Raw genomic sequence first — 18,137 nt, 5'->3', positions numbered from 1 at the left:
CTCCTTTTTTTTCCCCTTTTTCCTTTATGTGTATATTTGGTCCATTAGTATTTACAATATATTCATTTCATGACCTTAGTTAATTCAAAAAGTCTGTGGTGGGTAAGTTTTTTTTTTTATGTTTTGGCTGCATTTGTTTGATAAAAACCAAGAGTATTGTTAAATATTAATTCAATTATATATATTTTTTCTATTTTAATGTATTAAAAATACAAATTATAAATTTTGCTATCAGTAGAATTTTCAATCCAGTACTGCAGACTTTAATGTCACATGGTCCTTCAGAAATCATTGTAAAGGCTGATTTGGTGCTTAAGAAACTTGTGTATTATCAATGTTGAGAACAGTTAATATTTTTGTGGAAGTTGGTTTTCATGATTCTTTGATGAGCATTTATTTGAAATATAAATATTTTGTAACATTCTAAAAAATATTTTACTCTTTCACTTTTGATCCATTTAATGCACCCTTGCTGAAAAAAAGTCATTTCTTTACAAATGTCATGTGCTGTCACAGTTGGATATTTGTGTATTTATGTAAACACTATACATCAGTGGCATTCGTATTGGCCGCAGACCATTGCTTGTGTGAGTGCAAGTTCTGTTCTGGTGAGGCTACTTTTCCAGTAGGAATTCTGTATTCTTTGAGGTTTTTTCCTGTCAGCAACAGCATCAAAGTTCCTGTCAGAGTTGCAGCCCAACTGCTTGCTGGGAGACCCAACTGCACAGGTGAGAGGGAAACAAACAAAAACTGTCTGAATACAGAGATGAAACCCAGAGGGTGTGTTGGACAGAGAGTGCATATGTGTGTGTGTCCACTCACAACTCCTAGCAGGTTGCTCAAGGCGATGTCTGTGTAAGCTGAAAGCAAGGCTGAAGAGAGAATAAATAATTTAGCTGTAGAAAAATGAAACAACACTACAAAGAATGTTTCTGTGCATTTCTCACCATTTGCAATAGATAAGAGATGTGTTCTCCAGTTTAGTATGTAAAACACTCCTACAACCATGCAACCCAGAGCACCATTAAACCCTGAGAGACCAGAGTACAGAAAGCTGTGCTGCACTGACATAGACAGACCTGCAGAAGACAACAGAAAGAACTTGAGTCCATCCAGTTATTGACCTTGGCTTAGGGGGTCAGAGCTTTGCTAGTGTTAGACTAATGGCTGGTCAAACCTGCAGCTTATTCTGGGCAAGAACGACACACTTTGACAGGTTTGTTTTCTTTCATGTGCAATTTAGGGGCTGGAATATTACTACAATAACAGACTGGGATGTTAAAAATAATTTAGACCGAATTTGCGATAGGCTGCAGCAGGGATGACATATTTTTTGTAGCCCAAACCCATAAACAAGTTAGCATTAGAACTTCTGGTTCCATTATCCTGAAATCAATGGTTTTTAGGTTAAATGCCTGGTTATCATGATGAACAAAATGTGTAAGAACTTCACAGAGCTTATTTTCTACAATAGAAAAAGTCCTTTTGGGTTTTTGTTGAGGGAAACAAGGGTGATGCTAACTTCCAGGTTAGCCTACAGAAATATTTAGCAGCTGGTGGTAGAGCTGTAGCCTATATCATGCAAGCAAAATGCCATCAATGGCTCTGGTGATTGGCTAAAACTAGTTTGTGTCTGGAACAGAGTGGCCTGTGAGTGAATACGACAGCATCACATTCTCTGGGACTGCATGTAATAGACCTATTTGAGCAGCTTCCATTGAGGCAAATATGAATAGGATCCTACTCCTAAGAAACTCTATTCAGGTATTTTGACTTCCTTACCATGGTTGTATACTTCTAGCTGTATACTGCATAGTATTGACTGAATTGCCTACTATGCGAACCCGTAAACAATGTGCAACAATAAAGTTTTCTAAATGTATTATGCTTCATTGCCTAAAGAAGGTATTATGTATCTTATATGACATACTTGGTCTTTCTTATGGGTCAGTTATTGAATTTCTTTGGGTATTTTATAAAATAATATTTGATATCTGGTGTGCACAAATGTATTCCGAGGTTTTGGGTCCTTGATTGTAGTTCTGATTGTGAACTGAAGGTGGCGATGTATATTCATTACAGAATCTAGTTTCCATTCTTTAGTTGCTGCCCATGTTCCTGTCCAAGCCTTCAGACTTCACTCACCGCCCACCATTCCCTAGAGCTTTCTTGTGTTTTAGCACATCATCTCAATCTCTCTCTCTCTCTTTCTGCATTTTTCCACAGTATGAATCCATTCATTAAAACTCAAGAACATGCCTCTTACGGTAACTGATACATATATTTCCTTGGCTGCATGCTCATATTTGATAACTTCTTTGCCTAACTACACCATTAAGTCACCATTTGTTTTTCCTGACCATGGTACAGCTATACAAAACTTGCCTTTCCATGAATTGGGTATAGACTGGATCATTTTTTGTGAATAATTCTGTTAAATGCAACCATCCATTTGTCTAACAAATCATTTGATCATTTAATTAAATGGTGTTTATTGTTATAATCATGGATTTTAATAGACATATTCAGCATATCAAATATACACTATTGTACTAACAGCAGGTTTTTCATTAAGGACACATTAAATTGAAAAGTGACAGGAGAGACATTTATAATGTTGAAGCAAATACTGTTCACTTGACCTTATTAGTCATCAAAGAATGCTGCAAAAACAGTATTACAGTAAAGTTTACACTAAAATATTAGGCAGCACAACAGTTTCAACGTTGATAATAATAAGAAATGATCTTTGAGCAGCAAATCAGCATATTATAATGATTTCTGAAGGGTCATGTGACACCGGAGACTGTGATAGATTCATAGCTTCGTCACACTGATAAATTACATTTTAAAATATATTCAGATAGAAAACTGATCAATTGTAATAATATTTCACAATATTACTGTGAATATTACAAATAAATGCAGCATTGGTGAGCATAAGAGACTTCTTTCAAAAACGTACAAAAATCTTACATCCCCAAATCTTACATTTGTTAAAAAAAAAGAAAAGAAAAGAAAAAGAAAAATAGCTTAATATAAAAAAGTCCCTGTTTCGTAATCTGTTCATGGAAAATGGCAACTTGTGAATGCAGGGAAAATGAGCTCCAGTGCGAAACATTTGAGTGCACCCTTCTGACTGCACTTTTGGGACTCTTTATGTTTCATTGTTTTATAGCGAAGGACTCCTAATAAAGAGCTCTGAGATGAAATCAGCAGCAGCAGGAAGAACACACCCAGAATTCTCTTCCCCATCTGAACAGAAAGGCCATGTCAACCTGAAGGCTTGTAGCATCTGTTCACTCTCTTTTTTTAATCAGATATTTGTTTCCTTATTATAAACAATTATATTTATATTTATATATATATATATATATATATATATATATACACTGGTAAACATCCGTAGACAACATTCTAATAAAACATATTGTGTTGTGTTGAAAATTTATATTTCTACTGTGGGGTTTCATGATTAATGTGTCACTTAAATAGTCTGAGATTTGAAGAATAGATATAAAAGATTCCTTCTCCAGCACACACACACACACACACACACACACATAATCTTTAGTGCAGAAGGGAATCGGGTCTTCATTTCCAATGCAAATGCTCTGAATCACAAGGCATGCAATATTTTTTTTGGTGTTTCCATAACTCATCTCTGATCCGGTTATATAACGCTTACAATACACTATGCTGCAATTCTATAAACTAAATTTAACATCTGTGACCCAGAATGGATTCATTATATTCCTAGTTTCAATATCACCATGGTTACGGGCTCCTCTTGTGCATCCGTGTGCGGGATCATCAGTTGTGAACCCGTGTTAACTTCAGTGGGTTTATACTGTGAGTCATGTAGAGAGGACAGCATGAACAGCCTGTTGTCTAAACACCGGATCTCATTATCAGTGGACCACACTTCATGCTGCGGGACAGGATTACTAGTCCCCATTCAGTCTTGATTTAGTGAAATCTTTGGACAAACATATAAACCCCTTTTAGTTCGATTGCGTTTCTTATGTCTCTTCTTCTCTACAACTAAACCAAACCTCTGAACTTAATATCTTTGGTGTAGAGGGTCCTGAGAATTAATTGTAGACTTATTTTGTTGTGGATTAGACTTAGATGAGATGAGATGAGATGAGATGAGATTGTCTTGATCTAATTGTGAAAGATTCATCAGGGCTCTTTATTCCATTTAAACTCCTCAACTACCTGTCATACAGAAACTATTTTCTACATTTCAGTCAATTTCCAAAGATTTACGAGCTCATTATGGGTATAATGAGGAAAACTGTTTTGGCTTGTCCCAGAAATCAAGGCTTTAATTATGTTTATTACTTGAAAATATTATGGAAATCTAAATTTAAGCTTTATTTAGAGCCAAATTCAAAGAAGGTTTACAAAATTACATACCTCATTTAAATGAATAGGAAATAAACTGTTTGTTTCAGCTCATGAGGTTGACCATCAACATTATTTAGGATATCAGATCAGAAAACAGTACCTGTACAATAGCTTGATCGTAATTGGGAAGAACTCTAAAAGAACACTCTTAAGAAGAGTGTCTGTTTCTCTGTAAGCTACTTTCTGGTAAAATACAGATGTAATTTCATACTGTGTAAGAGGAGTTCTACACCAGGGAGAGAGGAGTGAACCATTAATCGATTAAAAAATGAGGAGAATGGGATGGTAAGATGAGTGCAGGGATAAGAGTGGTATTGATTGGATGCTGAGGATGTGTAGAGAGTGTGTGTGTGTGTGAGTGAGGGACGGTCTTCAGATAACGGGTCTTTGGAAGTCTTACATTCAGGGCAGGATCACAGTTCCCAGAAGTCCCTCTGGCACATGTCTACCCCTCATGCCCACACCCCCAACTTCTGAAAAATTATTATTTATTTTGCCCCCCCAAAAATTTGATGACTTTTTTTCATTTGCATTCAGAAAGGATTAATTGAATTTAATTAATAGAAATGTAAGAAATTCAACAGTACTTTATAAGTCTAGAGGTAAACTCTGTATGTGAGAGAGATGTGTGAAAAGCCACTTATGCTTACAAGGCTGCATTTATTTGATCAAAAATACAATAAAACCAGAAATATTGTGAATAGTTTTGACTGTTCTCAGTTTATTATATATTCATTGATTTATTTTATTTAAGCATGTGAGACTTGATTCATGTGATTCTTCAAATCATTCGGATTTGCTGCTCGAGAAACATTTCTCATTATCATAAGAGTTGCATACAGTTGTGCTGCTTTTTTTGTTTTTTTTTGGAAAGTGTGATTTTTAAAAAAAATCATATCAGTTATTCAATCAGTTAAAGAACAGCGTTTATTTGAAATATAAATATTTAATAACATAATAAATGCCTTTTAATCAGTTTAACCTTTAAAGAATCCATGCTGAATGAAAGTATTTATTTCTATAAAAGACTTTTGAACAGCAGTGAATGCACCGAGGGCCGTGATGTTCAGCTTCGTTTATCAGTCTCAGAACGTGCGGCCTGAGACTTTAGAGGCCCCAGACAGTCTGAAGCACGGGCCCCATCGGCCCCATCCATAATCCAGCACTGCTTTCTCTCCATCTGTCTTCTACAGTTCAAACCCTCTAGCAATCTGAACCCTTTCCAAATTAAATTTAAATGTTCTGCTGACACACAGACAGGGTAAGAGACAAGGAAAAGGCAGAAAAGGCATTCTTCCTTTCTAAAATCAACCCCCTCACTACTACGGGGAATAACAGACAGTTGTCTCACAAACACGGATATACTGCTGAGTCCCTGATAAGCCCAAAGACTCTTCACTGTTACTTTATGGAATATTACATGAGAGCTTTGAAGTTTGTGAGTGTGAAACACACTGCAGGCGATGAAATGAAACAGTGTGTGTTATGTGTGTGGGTGTTGTGCTGGGAGTGAGGTATCTTACATCAGTCTCTTCTACCTACTCCTCTCTCTCTCTCACACACACACACACACACACACACACAAAAAGTCTACCCAACCTCTGTAGTGTCTTTGTGTCTGCGATGACTCATATGTCTCTGTACGGCTGTGTATAGAAAATATTAAGGAGAAAGAAAGACTGTCTGTTTATACTAGAGAGAGAATGAGTGAAAGGGTAAAAAACACCTTCCATGGTCTTGAGGTGGTAAACGTGACAGTAAAACTGGCTTATTATCAAACGGCTGGTGCAAATCATTATCTTCTGCATAGTTGGCATTTGAGGAAATCTGTTTGCAGGCTGATTTAGCTGAGTAAATCACAGCTACACAGCCAGAATACTCAGCACAAAGCCCTGGAGAACCCAAGATTTGGCCAAAATGTATGATTTGTTACAATTATCTCTATCCCACATCCTTCCAAGCCACTATGCAGATGCTCCAAAAAACTAATTTAGTATATATTGCTACGAAGTGTCTCTTTTATAGCTCAAACGCTTTCTCATATTATGTTGAAGTAACAATTTTGAAAAGAAAATAGATACCTTTTCAGCATATAGAAACAGCATAGAGCTTTATAATGAATGTGGATGGCATTATTCAGATAATCTGGTCTTGGATTTTTTTCTGAGAAATGTTTCATATTTTGATCTTTGACTTGTCTGGTTTACATTCAGTCATGTTGGGGTCTTGGAGAAACCTTTGAGATATAATTTCTTCAAAACACTGTTCTGCTGATATTTGCTTTTAATTTCTGACTCACCTGCCATAGTGCTAATGCCAGAGCCCAGGAGGGCATAGACTGCCAGGATGGGTGAGAAGAGGAAAACAGCACCCAGGATGAGCAGAGACGGGCCTACAGTCCCACATGCAAAGATTTGCCCTACGCCCAACACCACCCCCTGCAGGAGCTGATGGGAACAGCAAACACACCTCTAGATGAAGCCTAAATACATTACCAATGTCTTTACCGTATTTTGCGGACTATAAGTCGCACCTGAGTATAAGTCGCATCAGTCCAAAAATACATCATGATGAGAAAAATAAAAAACATATATAAGTCGCATTGGACTATAAATCGCATTCATTTAGAACCAAGGACCAAGAGAAAACATTACCGTCTCCAGCCGTCAGAGGGCCCTCTCGCGGCTGTAGATGGTAATGTTTTCTGTTAGTTCATTTCTCTCGGTTCATGTCAAATTAATTTTGATAAATAAGTCGCACCTGACTATAAGTCGCAGGACCAGCCAAACTATGAAAGAATATTGATATGATATGATATTACATATCAATGATATGATATGAAATATTATATGATATTACAAATCAATGCATATGAATGTAAATTTATCTTACCATGTAAAAATGTGGATTAAAATAAAATTTGAATGTTTTTGAAAGAAGTCTATCATGCTCGCCAAGGCTGTATTTATTTGAATAATAAAAAAGTAAAGCAAATAGAAAGTTAAAGAACAGCATTTATTTGCAACAGAAATATTTTGTGACATTCTAAATGCATTTGATAATTTTTGAATGTTAGTGTATCTTTTTATTATCTATATTAGTTTTTCTTAAAGACTATAAAATATCCTTTCCTGCTTTGATATATTTTCTATTGAAACAGGAAACCGACGACATATCCATTGTTATAGACATAATTAAAATTATCCTAAATTATGTTAAAAGATTGTTTTGTCAGCTTTTACAAGCATATAGATCAAAATCTTGCATGTTTACTGATATTATACCCATCTTATTCCTGTCACAATGCTGTGCATGAATCATTTGATGACTCAAGCTAGATATAATATAATCCAATTTTAGAAGCCAATTTTAATGGGCTTTTAACTCTTTCACATTGAATATTTATGACAGCGAGAGATAAAAACAGATACATATATAATATAAATATAAAATTATATAAATATAAAAATTATTCTCCATTATTTCTGTCAGCCCTGTACACCCATCATTACCGGATCAAGCTGTTTCCATGGAGACGTGGTAAAAGCACAGATACTATTTAGTGCAAAAATACATAGGCTATAAACAGCCCATAATAGTCAGCTGCTTTAGTGTGTCAGAGAAGGCAGATCAGCCCAATATACCCTAATGTCATTCAACAGACCAGAGTAATGCAATAAATATGATCATCATCATGACATAACACATCTAAACACACACACACACATCTCAGGAGAGATGTGAAATGGAAGCATGATGAAGATATATGGAGGAATGAATAGACCACTGTGTGTACAGATAAAGGAGGTTAAAGAGGCAAAACAGGAAGATGGCAAATAAAAAGACAGAGCTATGGCAGAGCAAGAGTGGACAGTATCATTAAATCTAATCAATAAGATGGCAGGAAAGATATTTTAAGAGCATGAATGGCAAATAATTTTTGGTTGCCTTTTTAAATCACCATGTTGCTGCAATTCTGTTTCATCCACTCACCTGTGGAACATGGAGTTGAGAGTGGTTGGTGTTTTCTAGCGCCCCTGGTGGCTGGGCAGGATGGTTTGGAAAATAGGGGTTAGAAGTGCCAGTACAGGCCAGATACAGCAGGATGACTGTGTTAAAGGGGAAGACGCTCACTGGTAAATCCCAGCGATCCAGAACTGGAGCCAAACTGCTGGAAAGAAAAGTCCTGAGACAGGAGAGAAGAGGGTTGTTTGGGTTTGGAATGGTGAGCAAATATTTGTTTCGTCTTTTGAATGCGACAGAAGAGAACAAAATAACGTGTTTCGTATCGGTGAATTGGCTTGTATGCATCTTACGTTGCAGCTCCACCGAGACACACAGGCAGCAGAAGCCACCAGTACCAGTCTCCAGCCGAACTGAACACTCCCATTAGCAGAGCCACCAGCATCCCATTAAAACCATGAAGGCCACTGGATACCTCCTCACTGCAGGTTAGGATCACATGTCAGACTGGAATCAACATGTCTGCCATGTGCTTAGATAAATTGTGTTTTTCAATAGACCAGGGGAATACTTAGATGCATCATTAGATGCAGATACAGTGTGTTTTCTGAGATAAGTGTGTTTTCTGTGTGCATGTATTGCTTTAGAGTGTATTGCTTTAGAGCTGTATTATATTTATTCTTTGTTTGTTATATCTGCTTTGTTAAAATCATCTCATCATCACTTGACAACAGACTGTTTTCACACAACTGTTTGTCTAGGCCACAGCTGTAAAAGCAGTTTGTGCCTCTGAGATTAGTTTTTGTAGGTTTGCATCTGTTGTAACTGCTTGTGTTTGTGCATTCTGTTGTACATAATATACATAACAATACATGTTTGTTTTGGCCTGAGTATACTTTTACTTGTGCATTTGTGCATGCAAATGTAATTTTGTGCATGTGTGGGGGTGAAAGTCCTCACCGGTCCTGTCCCAGGATTATAGCTGTGAAGGTGGAGGCCAAAAGGCCAAGCATGCCCAGCAGAGCCTGCCAGGGGCTCTCCAGCAGCAGCGCTGCCAAAATCAGAGCTCCACTCAGGGGGTTGTTTAGTAGAATCACACATGAGATCCCACGCAAAACCCACTCAACCAGCTGCAGCGGGAAGAATTTATCTGGGAGGAAATAGAGAATTCACCAAAAATATTCTGTCATCATTTACTGGTGTTTCAAAACCTATATAATTTTGTTTCTTCTGCAGAAAACGAAAGATGGTTAGCAGAATATGTTAATAGCAGGTATTGATGCTCTCTTCACAAAATAATGTGGACGGGAAAAGTGCTGGGTAGTAACCAATTCCAAACTGGATTATTAGAGTATTACATTTTACAATGTTCATAATCAGATTACAGTTACATTTTTATGGATTACATGATTGCAGATTATTCACACAGTGGCAGAATTATTAATCATTTATTGATCTGAATGTTCTGTACTGTAGTGTAGTGGTCTCTTACCCTGCATGTGGGTATGTAATTGCTGCATTTCTCCAGTGCAGTACAGCAGGGCACTGACGAAACGCTGTTTTAGGCCTCCGGGCTGCTGTGGTGTGTTTTTTCCAAAATCCATTTAAATTCTGAAACCATGCGGCCACTAGAGAATTTCAGTCTGAACTCTGTCTAATCCAGACTTCCAATTTCCTACACTGTTCTCTCCCCTTTTCTCTCACCCTCTCCCCAGGCTTTTTCTTTCAGACATCCTATGTTCTGTACTCTCTCACTTCTCTTGCTCTCTCTTCACATGTGAAGGTTAATATTATATCTTATTGTAACACATTATCCCCGACTAGACAGAGATGGACAAAGTTCAGCTGTAGCATCTTCTGTATTTCTCTGAATCATCCATGTTTCTGTTACCCTTTAGTGCATTTCTTTTAAGATCTGGTCTGTATTTCAAGCAATTGCAGCGTGAAACAACATATTGGTGTTTCTGCCTTAATTTTTTTTCATTTAACACTTCAGTTCAAATCAAACTAATTTTCTCATTTTTATTTGAATCCAATTGTCTATAAAGTCCTGTCTTTTAAATATGTAAAAACTAATAATGCAATACACAGCCCAGCCCATCTTTATAAATGAATAGAGATAAAAAAAAAGTAAAAGAACAGAAACAGAACTTCATTCATGTGTTTGTATTCTGTGACTGCATTATATAATCAACAGGGGCCCACAGTTCAGTGTCTTTGACATGTCTGTTACAACATAAATAAGTCCTGCCGGAACAAAAGAGGTTTACTTTTCAGTTTACAAGGGGTCAGTGAGTAAGCAGTTTGTAGTCTAAGTGAGTCAGTCAACGAATGACGTAAACGTGTTTCTGTTTAGAGCTCTAGAGGGAGGCGGGGTTAAATAAATAGATAGATAAATCTCAATCTATCACTCATTTTCAATTTCTTGTTATTTTTTTACTCTCTGGTGTTCAGTCAGCGGTTGAATTATTGACTGCAGTCAAGCTGAATTACTGAGTGCCAACAGAAACCAGGCAGAAATACAAAGACACCCACACAAGCACAGAGAGGAAAAGCAGAGAAGTAATTGTCCAACCTCTTCTGATGCTGCTTATGGGATATTTGTGAATAGCATAAAAATGCCCAACATGGCCTGGACAATCACAGCCTGTCTAAATAACTAAAAGTCAACCAACTACTCACAGTCAGGTCTGCATGAAAATAACAGTGACTATAGGCATGTGTAAGCTTTCATTTCTCTATATGTAATATGAAATAAGCAAATTTGGTTGTATGTGCAGAGTTGTTTCCCAATCTCACTTTCCTCTCTGTTCACCTTTTAAACTCTTTTTTTTTTTCAGTCATCAATTTTTCAGTAGGAGCATCTGTGTGTGTGTGTGTGTGTGTGTGGGTTGAAGACACCCAGAAGCAAACACGCCCTTCCATTGATTGATAGTCACCCTGACTCAAAGTCTCTGAGGTTCTGACTGATGAAGAGATGGATTGTGGGAGGCAGGGAGAAATCAGAGCATATGTTGAGTGGAAAACGCTAGAGAAATCAAAGCAATAAATGCAAACTTGTTGTTTTGAGTTTAGTATGCATTTTGCACATGCTAATGATGGCTTAATATATATAGCAAATTTTGTGTATATGTTTGGGTGCGTGTGAATTCTTTGTGAGTGACACAGAGGACATTGTGGTTTGCGATTTGAGTGACATTCTCCTTGCGTGGACAGAACTGGTCGATACTCAGTCATTTACAATGTCTCAGGCACACACACAGACACAGAGGCTCTAATTGAGGATGCACAGACTGTCTGGCCAGTTGTAGATCGTTAGCCCTGCATGTGCTGGAGTCAGAACACTTTTATCTGGCTGTGTGGTGCAGTGGCCTCGTGATCTGTGCTCCAGTTCACCCCACCCACAGAGCTCACATCTGGGTAAAGCTGCCATGGGAGGCCTCAAGTAAAGCTGTATGTGCTCTTTTCTTAAATGGACAGTTCAACCAATTCATCAGCCTCATGTCGTTCCAAACATGTACTTTCTTCTTTGGAACACAAAACATATTTTTGATAATGAACCTGTGTTTTGTTTTTAAGACATACAATAGAAATCAGACGTGTTCATGGTTATTTTGGACCCCACCGACTTTCATTTGTGTTCTGCAGTAGAAGAAAAAAAGTTATTTCGATGTTGCAACAACATGAGGGTGCGTAAATGCTGACAGAATATTCATTTTTGGATGATCTATGTTTTCTAATTGCACTGCTTCTAACTTATGTGACATTTTAAAGTCCAACTATATGATCTAATCCAGGGATTCTCAAACTTTCCTGTGAACCAAAGTCCTATATGATCAAAACTATTTACTTGAAGTACAGAGATTTCAATTTAGTGTTTCAATATTTCAAGAAAACATTTGATATGCAGGTACACAAATATAATTCTTAATTTTTCATTAACTCACAGACTCTTGTAGTTCCCCCACAAAACCCCATTTTGGAAAAACTTGATCCATTCAGAGTGATTTGCAGTAGTGTTACTTTGGATTTAATTATGAAGAGATGAAACATTTCTCTATATGACATAAGTAAGACATATTGTGCATTCCTCTATGTGCTTATGTTTGTTTGTATAGAGGAGTGTAGGTGGTGTTGGTGAGTTAGAAAACACTAAGCAATTGACATGTTTTACAGGACTGCTGCTTTTTAGTGCGCGCACACACACACACACACACACAAACACACACACACACACTCACAGCCTAACACACCCAATCACACACACACACACACACTGTTCCTCAGTGTCATTGATTGAATAAGCAGCACGCCTTAAAGGTTACACTGACAAATCCAGACAAATGACATTGAGAGCTGTAAGAGTCTGGTTCTATTTTATGGAAATGGCTAAGCAAATGTTCTTTCGTATTATGTGCTTCTCTGAGTTTCTTTTTTCTTTTTCTTTTTAAAGAAACAATGTGCTTGTTATATATACCTGTACTCGACTTATATAATCCCGCACTGTTATATATTCCTTTATACTCTACTATTACATTTTTCTATGATGTACTTGCAGTTTGTTATTCAACAACATGAGTTTTCTTTTATTTTTTCTTCTTTTTTTTTGTACAAAATTGTGTTGTACTCTAAAGTTTTAATATAGGAGTCTCATTTTAGGCCAATTTTGTGATTTATTTGTTTTTAGCCATTCAGCTCCACAGCCAGTGTTTGTGTCCTTTTAAAGGTCAGTCTTGCTAGAAGCACCAAGCACAAATTAGGTTCCATAAAGTACAAGGAAGAGATAAAGAAGAGAGGTTGGGCTGGCCGATAAGATCTGAGGCTAATCGATAGAGGATATATGATCTGGTTCAGTTTTCAGCAGCAGAGAGAGACTAATGTTTGCAGAGAGAGAGAGAGAGAGAGAGAGAGCATGAACGTGTGTGTGTGTGTGTGTGTGTGAGAGAGAGAGAGACAGAGAGAGAGAGAGAGAGTGTAGTTTAAAGAATGTATGCCACAGCCGCTGAGCTGACTAATGGCTGTTCATAGCAAGTCTTCAGATGACCACAGGGAATAGATGAGTTGAGGAGGAGAGATCGGAAATGAGATATGGATATGGATAGAAAGAGAGTGAGATGGTGTGAGAGGACATAAATTGTTCAAGAGTCCCTTTACCACAAGAGGAAACTGAGAAAACCGTTTAAACCCTGCTGAACTTTTCTGCCTCCCCCAATCTCTCTTTATCTTGCCCTTTATCTATTTTTCTTCACAGGAAATGAAGACAGTTTCTCTTGGTCTTAGCCTTAGACGACACATCCCTGGACTGACTGCAGTAGATTCACTGGTCATTTGATGCTTACTGCACACAAAAGTGACAAGTTTCAAATGGATTCGCTGACTGATGCGCAGCTTCAGGGAGTTGGAGGGCACAGGGTGTTATTTTGGAATCAACTTTTTCAGATTTACATGTCCCTAAATGTCACATAGAATTATATTCTCCTGTCTAGCAGGCAGTTCTTGGCCAGAATAAACTGCAAAGTGGGCCAAACTATTAGACTATTATTGCTATAACTCAAAACTTTCTCACTCTGAGACTCTCTTTACACTGCTCTAAAGAGAGATTTTTGGGTAATCTCAATAATCCACTATAAAAACTTTCATCCATTAAAAGCTCTGAGAGAATGTGGGGGTGTATTATGTCCCTTTCAGTCATGCAGAAGAGGGGCATCTGCCGTGACTCACACTGCTAGTTCTTCTGGGCAATGGGACAACTTCTCACAGATGTAGATGGAGCTGTGCTTCGCACAGAACGGGCTGGGAACCAAGGACACTTCTTATTCAGAACTGGCTTTATATAAAACAAATGAAAAATACTGGAAGTGAAATCTGTTTGGTCTTCGGTGATGCGGAGGAGAAGAATTGTTGTAAAAGTCATTGTTTTTGTTTTCTTTGTGCACAGAAAGTATTCAAGGCCTAGGAACATTGAGTTACATGGAGAGTCAGAAAGCTTTCGGATTTCATCAGAAATATCTTAATTTGTGTTTAGAACGACGTGAGAGTGAGTAATTAATGACAGAATGAGCATTTTTGAACTATACATTTAGGGTCATTGCTTGACTACAGAACAACTGACTCGTCTGGTTTGGTGAATCAAGTATTGCTTATCAACCAAATCCAATTATTTCGAGTTAAAAAAAAACATAGTAAAAATGTTTAACGTTGAGACATTTTAATTTCTTTAGCAATGTTGTTTAATATCTAGTTCTTAAATGTACTAAAATAATCATTAATATAACTGTCAAGAAACCAGATCCAGGGCTGGAAACATTCTCTATGATCCCAACTCTCAGATCCTTTACAAAACACATGGCAGATCAGCCTTGGAGAGCAGCCTGGGGTTTAGAGTTTTTATGTGAATGGAGAGGAAGCAAACAAATCCTGGGTGAGTCTCGTTGATTTGCCCTTTCTCTTTCTCTGTGTCTCCATCCTCTTATTCTAGTGACTGGCATATGCTTTCCTCGGATGTGCAGCTGCCTGGTATTCAAATCACACACTATCATTATCGAAAGACTTATTTACCATTTTATGTGTGTGTGTGTGTGTGTGTGTGTGTGTGCTGGGCTGTTTGTGTGCTGGTGTGCCATCCATCATGTCTCCCAGCGTTTTGTGGGCGCAGCAACAATTTGTCATGTCACACTCCTGCTAGTTTGATTTTGGCCTGCCAGGCATACTTTCTCAGAGTAACGACTGCTCCCTCTTTTTGTCACTCACTCCCTCCTTCCATCTATCCTCCCTCCTTCGTTCATTTACCCTCTCCGTCTCCATAACAACCAAAGTTTAGCCTTGACAGTTCAGTGGAATGGTGTCTTTTCTGTGCAGAGTTCAGTAATTCCTACTCTCTCTCTCTCTCTCTCTCTCTCACACACACACACACACACTCTCTCTCTCTCTCTCTCTCAAGTGCAACGGCTCTGCCTAGTATTCACTGAGAATCTCAAGCTTCTTTGCAGCCTATAGATCTCCTTCACACCGCATCTGATACACATACACTGTGTGAGCTTATGAAGTAGTCTAGATTCAATTTGTGCTGATACTTGCTGAAGCGTTTGATAAGTGTGGGATGGGTTCATCTCTGAAAACTGGGTCAGCATAATTCATACTTGTCCCTCTGAGACATAACAGCATGTGTGTGCATGTGTGCGTGTGTGTTTGCTCACGTTTTGCCAACATTGTGAGGATCAAATTTCCCCACAAGGATAGTAAAACCTGAAAACACCTTCATAGTCCACAAGGAAGATATCTTAATATAGATGATAAATAATGTCTTTAAGAATATGTAAAAAAAAAAAAAAAAAAAGCCAGAAAGGTTTGCATGATATTTAATTTAAGGGATGTAAAATATTAATTCCGACATCTGCAGCTATCAGCCTAAACATTATATGTAATGAAACCAGAAAAATATTCTTCATAAGTTATTCTAAAATGTTGATTTTGTTCTCATGGTTCTCATTATCATCAATGTTAAAAACCATTTTGATGCTTCATATTTTTTGGAAACCATAATATATTTTGCCAGGATTCTTTGATTCAGAATTGTTTTTTAAATCTCACTCACACCAAACTTTAGTATATCATGGTTTTTCACAAATATTTTATTATAAAGTTTGTGAGGGATCATGCAATACTGAAGACTGTAATGGCATAATATAATGTATGTCATGGCTACTGAAAATTCAGCTTTACCATCACAGGAATAAATGACTTTTTTTTTAAATATATTATTGTATGAAATAGTTTGGTTGCCATCTAGCCAAAAGCTAGAAGGATTCATCCTTTCAGTAGCAGTCTTTTGTAAAATGTCTCTAATTAAAGGTGGAACTGATATATTTCTTTGTGTGTGTGTTAAGAGAAGAATGAGAGCCCTTTAAAGGCTTCTGTGGTTGTTTAATTGTCATGGCCGTTGAAGGTCATGTAGTCCCAGCAGTATGAGTCAGCACAGAGCTCATCCAGTGGCCCATCATCTGGACACATTCACCTTTAATTAACGACATTCAGACCAAAAAATAGCAAATCAGTTTCCTTCACTTTTCATTTACGTTTTTTTTTCCCATTCATCTAATTTGTCTCTTAGACTGTGTCATTTTTCAGTCAACCCATTTCAAACATTTTAAAAGCAGTTCAGCTTCCTAGAAACTCATTTTCCTGGAAATATAAGGCTGTTATAGAAAATGTGATTACAGTTTATTTTAAGGTCCAGTTCTTCCTAATAATAAAAAAAAACATTAACTATGACTTTTGCCTCGATAAACTTCACTTGTTGGATCCGTACAGCCAAATGTGACTTTATTTACTATCAAATCCTTCTTTAGTGAGGCACCCTCGGTGGTCAAAAAAGGTTTAAATTACTTTAACTCCAACAGAGTACAGGTGCTTCTCAATAAATTAGAATGTCGTGGAAAAGATAATTTATTTCATTAATTCAATTCAAATTGTGAACCTTGTGTATTAAATAAATTCAATGCAAACAGTCTGAAGTAGTGTAGGTCTTTGGTTCTTTTAATTGTGATTATTTTGGCTCACATTTAACAAAAACCCAACAATTAACTATCTCAACAAATTAGAATACTCCATAAGACCAATAAAAAAATTTTTTTTGTGAATTGTTGGCCTTCTAGAAAGTATGTTCATTTACTGAACATGTAATCAATACTTGGTAGAGGCTCCTTTTGCTTTGACCACTGCCTCAATTCGGCATGGCATGGAGGTGTTCAGTTTGTGGCACTGCTGAGGTGGTATGGAAGCCCAGGTTTCTTTGACAGTGGCCTTCTGATCATCTGCATTTTTAGTCTCTTGTTTCTCATTTTCCTCTTGACCATACTCCAAAGATTTCCTACATGGTTCAGGTCTGGTGAGTTTGTTGACCAGTCAAGCACACCAACACCATGGTCATTTAAACAACTTTTGATGATTTTGGCAGTGTGAGCATCCTGCTGGAAAATGAAATCAGCATCTTCAAAAAGCTGGTCAGCAGAGGGAAGCATGAAGTGCTCCAAAATTTCTTGGTAAACGGGTGCAGTGACTTTGGTTTTCAAAAAACACAATGGGCCAACACCAGCAGATGACATTGCACCCCAAATCATCACAGACTGTGGAAACTTAACACTGGACTTCAAGCAACTATAAGCTTATCCACCCTTCCTCCAGACTCTGGGACCTTGGTTTCCAAATGAAATACAAAACTTGCTCTCATCTGAAAAGAGGACTTTGGACCACTGGACAACAGTCCAGTTCTTCTTCTCCTTAGCCCATGTAAGACTCCTCTGATGTTGTCTGTGATTCAGGAGTGGCTTAACAAGAGGAATACAACAACTGTAAGTGTTTGAAAAAAATATCATCAGAATATCAACATGCCTAATAATTATGCATGTGGTGTAAAGTGTTGCAGAATTTTTTTATACTTGTACACTATAGAGGATTTCTTGTACTTATTCTGTTTTTGTTTAAAAAAAAATTTTTTTCACAAATTAATTATTTAGCCAGTACATTAAAATCTGTTTTTGATTCACCTGGTAAAACACAGTAAGATAGCAATGATTTTTTTTTCAGGTTTTATTTGGTAGGAAATTTCGTCATTTACCCACAAACTGGGGTAAACTAAAGAACATGAGCTGCTGAAAAGCTTATAATTATTCAATCATAAAACTGTAAAATTAAAATTAAATAAAAACACAAACAAGGCCATTCTATATTGTGAATACTCTCTGTATTCATTATGACACAGT

The 18,137-nt window shown here is 37.2% G+C and overlaps 1 protein-coding gene across 1 annotated transcript; it reads right to left on the bottom strand.

Annotated features, from left to right (window-relative positions):
- Window positions 1-90: 90 nt before the first annotated feature.
- Window positions 91-10,105, bottom strand: si:dkey-183c6.7 (urea transporter 2). The gene is made up of 8 exons (XM_052559968.1): window positions 9,869-10,105; window positions 9,337-9,526; window positions 8,730-8,858; window positions 8,407-8,599; window positions 6,713-6,860; window positions 948-1,079; window positions 823-872; window positions 91-720 (listed from the first exon to the last, which is right to left on the bottom strand). The coding sequence occupies exons 1-8, from the start codon at window positions 9,978-9,980 to the stop codon at window positions 544-546; spliced, it is 1,131 nt and encodes a 376-aa protein (XP_052415928.1). The 5' UTR covers window positions 9,981-10,105; the 3' UTR covers window positions 91-543.
- Between the last annotated feature and the right edge of the window lie 8,032 nt (window positions 10,106-18,137).

This window comes from Carassius gibelio, chromosome B7 (assembly GCF_023724105.1).
Source record: "Carassius gibelio isolate Cgi1373 ecotype wild population from Czech Republic chromosome B7, carGib1.2-hapl.c, whole genome shotgun sequence".
Classification (NCBI taxonomy): Eukaryota; Metazoa; Chordata; class Actinopteri; order Cypriniformes; family Cyprinidae; genus Carassius; species Carassius gibelio.
This window is presented reverse-complemented; position numbering and strand designations above follow the sequence as displayed.